Source organism: Bactrocera latifrons, unplaced genomic scaffold (assembly GCF_001853355.1).
Source record: "Bactrocera latifrons isolate USDA-ARS-PBARC rearing strain unplaced genomic scaffold, ASM185335v1 scaffold_484, whole genome shotgun sequence".
Taxonomy (NCBI): Eukaryota; Metazoa; Arthropoda; class Insecta; order Diptera; family Tephritidae; genus Bactrocera; species Bactrocera latifrons.
This window is the reverse complement of record NW_017537139.1, coordinates 48,167-59,083: the sequence shown is the minus strand read 5'-3', so window position 1 is coordinate 59,083 and position 10,917 is coordinate 48,167. Positions and strand designations below refer to the sequence as shown.

The window sequence follows — 10,917 nt, the reverse complement described above, 5'->3', positions numbered from 1 at the left end:
ACACGTATGGGAGGGGATAGATACCGAGAGTTGAAGAGGGAAGCGAGACGCATTTGCAGACAGAAAAAGAAAGAGGCCGAAATGCGTGAGTACGAAGAACTTGATAAGCTGGCCGAAAGGGGTAATGTTCGAAAATTCTACGAAAAAATGCGGCGCCTTACAGAAGGTTTCAAGACCGGAGCATACTCTTGTAGTGATCTAGTCACCGATGCCCAGAGCATACTTAAATTGTGAAGGGAACACTTCTCCCTGCTGACGATGAAGCAGACGTTGCATTGCCTGACCAGGAAGAAGTTCGAATAGCAATTACCCGCCTGAAGAACAACAAAGCGGCGGGGGCCGATGGATCGCCGGCCCAGCTATTCAAACACGGTGGCTAAGAACTGATAAGGAGCATGCATCAGTTTCTTTGTAAAATATTGTCGGACAAGAGCATGCCCAACGATTGGAATTTAAGCGTGGTATGCCCAATCCACAAAAAAAGGAGACCCCGCAATCTGCGCCAACTACCGTGGGATAAGCCTCCTCAACATTGCATATAAGGTTCTATCGAGCGTATTGTGTGAAAGATTAAAGCCCACCGTCAACGAACTGATTGGACATATTCAGACTAAGGAAATCAAAACCGACCAGATATTTACCATGCGCCAAATCTCGGAAAAGACCCGTGAAAGGAGAATCGACCCTCACCACCTCTTCGTTGATTTCAAAGCTGCTTTCGACAGCACGAAAAGGAGCTGCTTTTATGCCGCGATGTCTGAATTTGGTATCCCTGCAAAACTTATACGGCTGTGTAAGCTGACGTTCAGCAGCACCAAAAGCTCCGTCAGAATCGGGAAGGACCTCTCCGAGCTCTGCTGAACTAAATAGAGAAGGTACCATCTTCTTTAAGATTATATAGTTGCTGGCGTATCCCGATCGGCCTCAACACCCGCGCCGTTAGTTTTGCTTTCTCCAGACTGGACAAGGAAGCAAAACAAATGAGTCTGGCAGTGAACGAGGGCAAGACGAAATATCTCCTGTGATCAAACAAACAGTCGTCGCACTCGTGACTTTGCTTCCACGTCACTATTGACAGTCATAGCTTTGAAGTCGTAGATAATTTCGTCTATCTTGGAACCAGCGTATACACCACCAACAATGTCAGCATGGAAATCCAACGCAGGATAACTCTTGCCAACAGGTGCTACTTCGGACTGAGTAGGCAAATGAGAAGCAAAGCCCCAAACAAAAACCAAACTCTATAAGTCACTCATAATTCCCGTCCTGCTATGTGGTGCAGAGGCTTGGACGATGACAACAACTAATGAGTCGACGTTGCGAGTTTTCGAGAGAAAAGTTCTGCGAAAGATTTATGGTCCTTTGAGCGTTGGCCACGGCGAATATCGCATTCGATGGAACGATGACCTGTACGAGATATATGACGACGTTGGCATAGTTCAGCGAATTAAAAGCATCTGCTACGCTGGCTAGATCATGTTGTCCGAATGGACGAAAACACTCCAGCTCTGAAAGTATTCGACGCTGTACCTGGCGGGGGAAGCAAAAGAAGAGGAAGAGCTCCACTCCGTTGGAAGGGCCAGGTGGAAACGACCTGGCTACGCTTGGAATATCTAATTGGCGCCACAAGAAGAAACGACTGGCGCGTGGTTGTTAACTCGGCTATAATCGCATAAGCGGTGTCTACGGCAATTAAGAAGAAAAATATATAAAGTTAAAAATTTAAAGTCAGAGTTGCCTTCCGCACATAATAATCCTGTTATAATGTCCAACGAAAGCGTAACGGCAACTACAATCCACTAATCTTCCGCAGTAGARGAGTACATTTGTACATATTTTCTTGTTTATAATATTATTAGCAAATGGTCATTGTAAAATTATCCTAAATTTACTCCTTTTTTGTATTAGAATTTCTGGAGGGTTTCCTGATACGCGTACTTGTCTGTTAAACCAAAAACTGCAAATGCTTAACTATTGCATTGAGCGTTCCAAATGCCGAAAGTATGAAAGCAAAAAGTATTTAAGCGACGTCGGCAGTAATATTGATCCTGAGGGGATAGTGGGTACAAACTTCAAAGAAGTTTCTGATGAAACAGGCAATGAAACTGAAGATGAGTTCTTTGATTGTACAGAATATGTTCCAGAAGGGCGCGCAATGAGATTGGGAGRTGAAAATATATTGGATAGTGACGAACCTTTGTACATTCCTATAACACAAGATCCTGTACCAAAAACAGAGGACGAATTGCAAGCCGATGCAGAGGCTATGCTGAAACTGGGTTCAGGTCGGAAATGTTAAAACATATTTTTTCTCATTCACTCTTTATTTTGAATCAAATAGGTTTCAAAATTCAAATGATGTCCTTTTCCTTACTCTCTGATATGGAGGCGTTTAAAGCAGCGAATCCAAAGGGAAAAATGGAGGATTTCATACGTTGGTATAGTCCGAAGGATTGGGAAAAAGGTAAAGTTGTATTTCGAAGACCAGCTGTTATAAACTAAAAATATTCTTTTATACTCCTGCAACCAGTGGAAATACTCTGTGTAGTTTTGTTCATCTAACGGTTCAYCTAAATCGAGATRGATATAGGGTTTATTATATATAAATAATTAGGATGACGAGAAAAGTTGAAATCCGGCTGACTGTAGGCCTATACGTCCGACCGTTCAAGCTGTAACTTGAGTAAAAATTAAGATATTTCGATGAAATTTGGTATGTGGGTTCCTTAGTAAAAAAAATTGAGTTCGTAGATGGACTCAATCGCACCACTGCCACGCCCACATATCGCTATTAACATAACACATAAAGTGCCATAACTAAGCATTAAATTCAGATATATAAAGCTGTAATTTGATACTGAGGATCGCAGTAGCAAGGGGCACCTGTGGGCCAAATTTTTTGAAAAAAAAAAAAAAATTACCGTGGCCCCGTCCTCTAATAAGTTTAAAGTATATAATATATCCCCTAAGCCACTCAAGCTACATCAACTAAATTTACTGAGTACAAATCTTATAMGAACTTCTACCGACAGTGTGAAAATATAACGGTACTGTTAAAAACTACTAAAAGCGCAATAAATCAATAAATACACTAGAGACATTAAATTTTACCTCAGAGAGGGTATGAGAGGGCTTTATAGGTGTCCGAGTGAAAATTGGTCGATGGGTGTGGCACCGCCCACTTTTTGGTGAATCCCCATATCTCGGGACCTGACAAACCCATTTCGACAACATTTGTTACATAACATTTCTATATCAYAGTGCGAAATCGGACTACAACCACGCCTACTTCCCATGTAACACAATTTTAAATTCCACTATATTCTTTCAATTTACAGTACACAAATCAAGAAGTAATGAATGTAACGTGATAAAACTGTGCCGGATTAATGCCTTCAGCGTATGCAACCTTATGACCAAAAATTGTTCAAATACAAAAAAGCTGTTCAAGCCCATATGTACCGAATATTTGGACAACGGTATCTATAATTGACTTTTGATCGAATATATGGGTCAATGTCGTAAGATATATAATTGAAATTGTAGGATAATCTTTCTCTTATAACGGTATGTCAACAATTGATTGAATCGGGGCAATAGCCCTCATATACCTTATATAAAGATGTTCGAATTTCCGGGTGATATGAGTTATCTCAATAAAAATGAGAGATCGTGTTTCACTGATAACATTGTATCATCGTGCCTAAAATTATACAAATTGGATAAAAACTTGACCTAGCCCCTATACGAGTATAATTAATATCAGAATTTTCGAACATCCGGCTGACWTTACTCTAGATGATTAGTTTTTTAGTACGTGGCATGATAAAAGGTATGTGCTTTTAGAAAAGCATATAACGATTTCCGTTTTTTTAAGGAAGCTTATGTGCCTGTGAGTACGGATATAAGAGTTATATTTAAAATGGCTTGAATTTCGAGCCTCTGTTTGACGTTTTGCAATTAAAATATTTCTCTGTAGTACAAAATGTTCGGTCGCACCCACCCTTAGTGCTTTCTTGTTATTTTATATTTTTTAGATGAGTTCGGAGTGGGACAATTGAGCGCGCGCATGCGAATTCCTGGCAATACTTGGCAAACAGTGTGGAAACAGGCCCAACCGGTTGCAGCTAACAAACAGGTATACATTTTCAACCACATTTGTAATTTTTCTTAAAACGAAAACATAAACTTTGTATAATTCACCCGATAGAAACGTTTATTTGATGAAACAACGGAAGCGCTAAAGGTTTTATCCTATTTAGAAACTAGAAATATAGCTGAAATATATGATATGGTAATAATAACGGTACTGCATTCAGCGATAATAAAGTTTAAGGCATGTATATACATATAATGAAATTGTTTAGTTAGTAATTCTAATCATTTTATTAAATTAAAAAGGGTATTTTAGAAACTGAGAAAATATTAGACCTTTTCGAGTATAAAATTGAAGCATTACTTAATGATTTGTGTCACATATCACGCGCTGATGACACASAGGTTTTTGATATTCAACAAACGAAATCAAAAATGGAAGGTCTAATTAAGAGACTTGAGGAATATGAAGTTCAGTTCTACCAATATAAATGCTTTGAACAACTAACAGGGTATCCAGATAATATAACCTTCGAAGAAATTAAGTGCAAATTTAAAGAAATGATTGAAAATCAAAACAGTTGCAGCATAAATAATGCAGAGGACATTGGTAAACATATTATCACATCCTATGGCAGTGAATTGCACAGCAATTTGGTAACGAAAGAATATGTTTTGCGAGTGCGAGCGAATGAACTRGCAGGACCACATTTCTTACGGGCTGTTGTAACAGGCGAAGAAGTACGTTTATGCGGCGCCTTTACCGAGAACACCACACTTATTAAAGGATATACTTTTGATTAAAAATATATGTATTTGAATTTGTCACAGTGTGAAATAAATAATTCCGATGTTAAGCAAAAACAATAATATTTTATTTTYTTTAATTTACTCTAAAATTATTTCCAACCACTTGGATTCGTTACATGTCAACTTTTTAATCGGGTTACGCATCGTTTTTAAGCCGAACTCTGACAAGATAAACMAAATTTGGTTTTAAAACAGTGGTTTTTTCAAAGGTCACGTTTATTTATTTTTGCTAAGGCTGTGTGCCAAACGGTAAGTTTTTTCTCTGTGTCCAAAAATTTTACTATGATGTAAACAAATTTTACATTTTTCTGTGCAAAATGGAAAGTAAAATTTCGACAGACAAAAGAAACGTAATTGCATCGTTTGAATTTTGGTCCTGTTATTTAAAAACCTTGAACTCTGCTTCAACTGAAATCTGMTGTACGTAAATTATAAAAGCGCTTAAACGCGAGGATGAACACAACACTGAAAATTTTGTAAAGAAACTATGTCCAAATTCTAGCAATTCCCTTTGGAAAACCCAAAAATAAAAGTAAAATAATTTCAAAAGTCTTTTAAGACACCAGTAGATACAAACATGCCTCTAAGACAGTTGAATGGTAATTGGGCCCTAGTGATGAAGAAAAGAAAATACTTTGCAAATCACTTAGAAAAGGCATTTCAGCCTAATTGCCCAAAGAACAACATTAAGTTGCTAATTTTGACCAATACCGCTAACGAGACGTTTGTGTCTATTAGATTTCTACTTCTGAGGTTACTAGAATTTGTGAGCTAAATCCGAAAAGGCATCAGAACACTATAATATTACTCCAAAAATGCTAATTGAGTTACCAAATATTGCTATAACGGTGCTCTCCTTGCTCTTTAATGCAATTTGTTTTTCGGATACCAATTTATCCAATATATATATATATCAAAATATCCAATTTCATGGAAAAAGTCGCACATTATCAAGACTAGTACTGTTAGCTACTTTTCTAGATGTAGCTCAGGCGTTCGAAAACGCCTGGCACTAATGCCTTTTATGGAAAATCAAAAACGTTGTACCTTACGAATTTCATACAAATTTAGAATCATATTTAAGAAACAGGAAATTACAGTTAAAGAAGCAGACTTCATATCAGAAGAACGAGCAATAAGGGCTGATGTACCTCAGGGTAGCATGCTAGGCCCAACTCTGTACATAATATATACAGCAAACATTCCAACAGCTATCAACATATTAACATCCACTTTCGCGATGACACAGCTCTAGTAAGCCGTAGCAAATCATCAGTSCATCAGGAGTATTAGAGCAGCACTTAACTTTTGTCGAAGAATGGCTAGCCAACTGCCGTATCAAAAATAATGAGAAATATGCAAGCATGTTACATTCTACCTTAGACTAAAAACGTGTCAGACAGTTAAAATAAACAATGTCTTAGTACACCAAGCGAACGAAGTAACGTACATATCTTGGAATTCACCTGGATCGAAGGCTCACGTGGCGAAAACATATAGCGAGTAAAATAACTTGCATGAAGTTAAGAGCATCAAATTTAAATTGGCCTTTAAACAAAAATTCTGAACTTAGCGTAAACAATAAAGTTCTGTTATATAATGCAATCATAAAAACGATTTTAATGTATGGCATTCAACTGTGCAACYAATACTGATACAATACAAAGGTTCCAATACAAAATACTTAAAACAATCACGTGTTCACCATGGTACATGCGTAATCAAAACATTCATAAAGATTTTGATATTCCTATGGTAAAGAAGGATATAGAGGCCAGCAGAATGAGATATATTCGTAAACTTTGCGAACATCCAAACCCATTCCTGCAATCAAACACGTTTGAAAATAAGTGATCTACCAGCCTACTAGAGAGCAACGTTCTACCAAAAAAGCTCAATCATATCCTGGAGCTTCTTTATACCATGTTCAGGTCGAAAATTTAAAAGATTAGATTACATTTAAGCATTTTATAACCCAACGTTATCTATGACCCAACAGAGTTCTCACTGCCATTAGAAAGATCAAAAAACAGATGTTATTGTCATTCAAGAATTCACATCGCTTAATATTTATGAAAGGAAAAGATTGTCACATAGTATTTTGAAATAAAAGCCGTCATTTTTTAAATATTTTCCATATAATAGAAATAATGGATGCATTTTTTCATTTGTTAAGTCGATTTTCAAGTGAAATTACATTCATTGCTTTAAAAGAAATTGTTTGTTTACATTTTTTCCCTTTGTAGTGTCTAAATCAGCTGTGATAATGTAATAGATGTTCAATGCTGCCAAGTAGATGGCACAAAATAAGAGTCGCACAGAGCGATTTAGCGTGGATCAGCTTCAAATCATTTCGATGAAGTGATTTTGAACGGTCATTTTGTACATTTTTATTTTTAATATGAAWAAAATGTATTGAAAATTAATTTGGCTGCGATTTAGAATAGCATCCCCGGATTTCGGRGTTGAAATGGATATGTACGGAGGTCCTCCAGATCAAGAATATGTATACATGTAGTTGCCGCTGACTTACGGTTTTTGAGATATTTGCATTTAAAGTTCAAAAAATCAACTATTTAAAATGCGTATTTCTCCGGTTTATAATGCATTTTACACTTATATTTTATACTTTTATATCCACTAACAATACTTAATAATAACTTAAATTCCATATCAAACTTTAGTTAAAATCCATTTATTCATAAAATAAGAAAGTGGTTGTAAACAAGCAAAAAAATAGTGTTACCATATTTTGTAATGGAATAAAAATAAGAAAAAAGAAAGATTATGACGTCGTAACTAAATTCATTATCGTATGATGAGTAGTGTAAAATCTTTCAGAATTCTCATTATCTTGATAAATCACATTGTTGGATTGAGCAAAAAGGAGTTCAACGAAAAAAAACTGAGTACGCYCCGGTGCTGGTCCGACCGAGGGTTATTTTTTTGAAGCGCGCACCCTGCCGTTGGTCTATCTGACGATTAGTTTTTGACGCACGGCCGAAGGCCGCCAATGCAGAAAGGAATTCTATGTGGAAAACTAATGTGTTATATATTTTCTGTCATTGGGGTATTACTTGTTTTCTTTATTTCTTTTGGTTCTTCTGTAAAATATGAACGTGCATCATACGAGTAGTAAAAACGATTATCCCCAAACCAACATAGAGAAAAGAGCTACTAATTTGCCCACAGTCTTAGTCGTACACAAGCTCAAAGCAGAAGTTGTGCCAAGTGGAATGTCACTTTAATTTAAAACAAAGGCCAATATTGATTTGATGTGAATTCGAAGAATTTGTATTACTTGAATGTTTTAGGCAACGTGCTAGCGGATTAGTCACTACTTCTTTCGGTATATCGTACAAACGTAMATATGTATTTGCACATTCAAGCTTTTATGTTAACCTTTAACTGGTGACAAGCGGTCTCACAGGSCGAGCGGAGTCAGTGAAACATCATTTCATCCCCTTCCCCGCACTTCCTTTGTTTCAACGTCCCGCCGTACAATTGACAGCTGCGTCGTATTGTCTCATATCGGTAAGTGACATCGACATAAACTTCACAATGGGCCTCTCAGACTTTACGTCACCACTTGTGTAACTTTTTAATATAATTTTCCTTAAGTATGCCCTGACTGGCAACAAAAATYACCAAAGATTGACCATTGACAGTTTTTAAAATTACATTTGTGGTTACATATTTTATTTATTTTTGTTAATAAACATACCTTATATATAATGATATCCTATTTATCATTATATGTTGTTTTGTTATAATATCGAGCCATAACCGCCGAAAAAATAAATCCCACAAACTCGAAATTTTACAGGTAAACTTTTTTTTAAATTAAATCAGTTTGAATAAAGCCATTATTTTAAAATTTATAATGTAAATATTTTTTTGTGTAATACATTTAATTTTAAAAATTTTAAATAGATATTTGCATCATAACGGTTGCTTTTGTGGGATAAATTTTTTTGCTTTCCTTCTGGCAACCTATTATTAAAAAAGTGTGTGGGTTACACAAAAAAATTATTTTAAGGAAGTCACTTCCCGTTTTGTTTTATTTAATTTTTTTACTTAGTTCTTAAAATTAAATTACATTTGATTTAAAAAAATAAATGCATACCTTTCTTAGTATATTCGATAAAACAAAAATACAGTAAGGTAAATCATATATTTAAAGTTTTCTGTTAACAAAGTAATGTTATTCATATTAAAATGCTGTAAACTTGAATAACGATAGATAAAAATATATAAAGAACGCTAAATACTATCTTCCTGGTCGGTTTCAGGTAGCAAATCTTTAACAGATGCATCCCATTTTAAATTTACATACTCGTGTTGGAATTTTACGGGTATAGTTTTTCTATCGCAAAGCGTGTAGTGTGTCCAGGCAACAAGTATGTAATTTTTATATTAGTCACAAAATTAGAATTTTCGACAAAATAGGTTAATGTCGCAAGCATTGCTCTGTTTTTGTTCTGTCCTGTAGCAGCTATCACAATAAAGATGGACTATCGACAGGGTTTTTCTTTCATCGACTAATTTAAGGTATTGGAAAACATTTGAGCACATTTCATTACAAACTCGTTTACCATCCTTTTCTCCTCATAAAAAACAAAACCCATCTCTTGTACCACTCTCATAAAAACTTTCATTGTAGCATGAATATTTTCTAGAATAGAACAAAGTAACACTTTTCCCATAGGGAGTATTTAAGACCTTTTGCTAGTCGAAACTTGTACATAAATAAGCCGGATTCTCTTTGCATAGCTTTTGGTCCTCCAAAAATATTTGCTTACATTTCTCTTTGTCCTTTAGATGAATTTGATACTCTTCTGAATAATGCAATTGCTTTTTGGATTCTGTGTCTAAATTATTGTAATTCTCGCATAAGATACATTTATCTTTTTTAGGTAAATGAAAGTMTAAATTGAAACTATTTTTAAAAATATTACGGAATACTCTTAACGATAACTGACTATTTACTTTATTAATGGTTTTCAAATGTTCTACATAATGCTGATATACAGTTTTTATGTTTCGAAATTCTTGAGGTAGATATAATTTGGTACTTTTATTCCTGCAATAATGTGAAGGAACCGCTGGTAATTCTTCTATAAAGSATTTTACTATCGATATGCTTGCTTCCTCAGATTTGTTGTGTACAGTTGGCTTTTCATATTTTCAAGGCAAGTTTTATACGAACTTCTATTTTTTATTACGGATATTAAAATCGTTTGTGAAATGTTCAATGTTTTCAATAAAAATTTTTGACAAACTTTAAAACTGCTATTATTGATATTAATAAAATAATTAAAGCTGCACTTTTTTTCTGTCACTTTCTCCATATCGCCTTTTAACATCGACTTGTTTAACACAAGAAGACAGCCAAACTTTCTATCTAATTTTGTTGCCGATTCCCCAAAAATTTTCATTTATTCTTACTCTTATTCTTCTTCTTCAGAAATTTTATCATGACACGAATTTGGACATTTATTCTTTAAGCACGGGTTGGGCAAAATACTCGTACAATTTTTATATTAACTCTTTGCAGCATTTTAGGTATTCTCTTTTGCGTTCTGTAGCCCCTTTTCCCCAACACACCTTTCCTCCTCGACTTGTTTTAAACTTTCCAAACCATTTAAATCAACGAAAGATTCATCTGAATCGCTATACGGTACCAGGGAGAACTCTAAAAATATCCAATAATTGAAAACAAAAACATATTTTGCAAAACAAACAAATTTATACCTTCGACATATTGTTCTAAAGCTTTATCTTTAATTAAAGTCTCAAAAAATTGTGTTTTTTTCCCCTTGTGTTTCATTTATTTTAAAAGAGAATTTAATTGTATCCCACTTAAGCGTTCAAAGAAAATGTAAACAAGTCACCATATGTATTTACATTAAAATTGTTTTTGTTATAAAATCATAACGGTTTAATCTTCAGCCATGAAATTTTGACAGATGATGCAAATGATGTTGAACTATCGATTTCGATAACAAACCA

The 10,917-nt window shown here is 35.1% G+C and overlaps 2 protein-coding genes across 7 annotated transcripts in view; one reads left to right on the top strand and one right to left on the bottom strand.

The window, feature by feature from the left end:
* LOC108973519 (rab3 GTPase-activating protein catalytic subunit) overlaps positions 1-4,956 on the top strand; it is a 45,266-nt gene extending 40,310 nt beyond the window's left edge. For 2 of the 3 annotated variants that reach the window (XM_018940842.1, XM_018940844.1), the window contains 5 exons: positions 1,909-2,285; positions 2,342-2,464; positions 4,038-4,138; positions 4,211-4,336; positions 4,402-4,956. In XM_018940842.1, coding sequence (XP_018796387.1) covers positions 1,909-2,285; positions 2,342-2,464; positions 4,038-4,138; positions 4,211-4,336; positions 4,402-4,899 — 1,225 coding nt within the window. In that variant the 3' untranslated portion in view covers positions 4,900-4,956. The remainder of the gene's footprint in view (positions 1-1,908; positions 2,286-2,341; positions 2,465-4,037; positions 4,139-4,210; positions 4,337-4,401) is intronic. The other variant, XM_018940845.1, reaches the window with a different exon arrangement.
* The window catches only part of LOC108973518 (leucine-rich repeat-containing protein let-4), a 49,033-nt gene that overhangs the window by 15,168 nt on the left and 22,948 nt on the right, over positions 1-10,917 (bottom strand). The window lies entirely within an intron of this gene.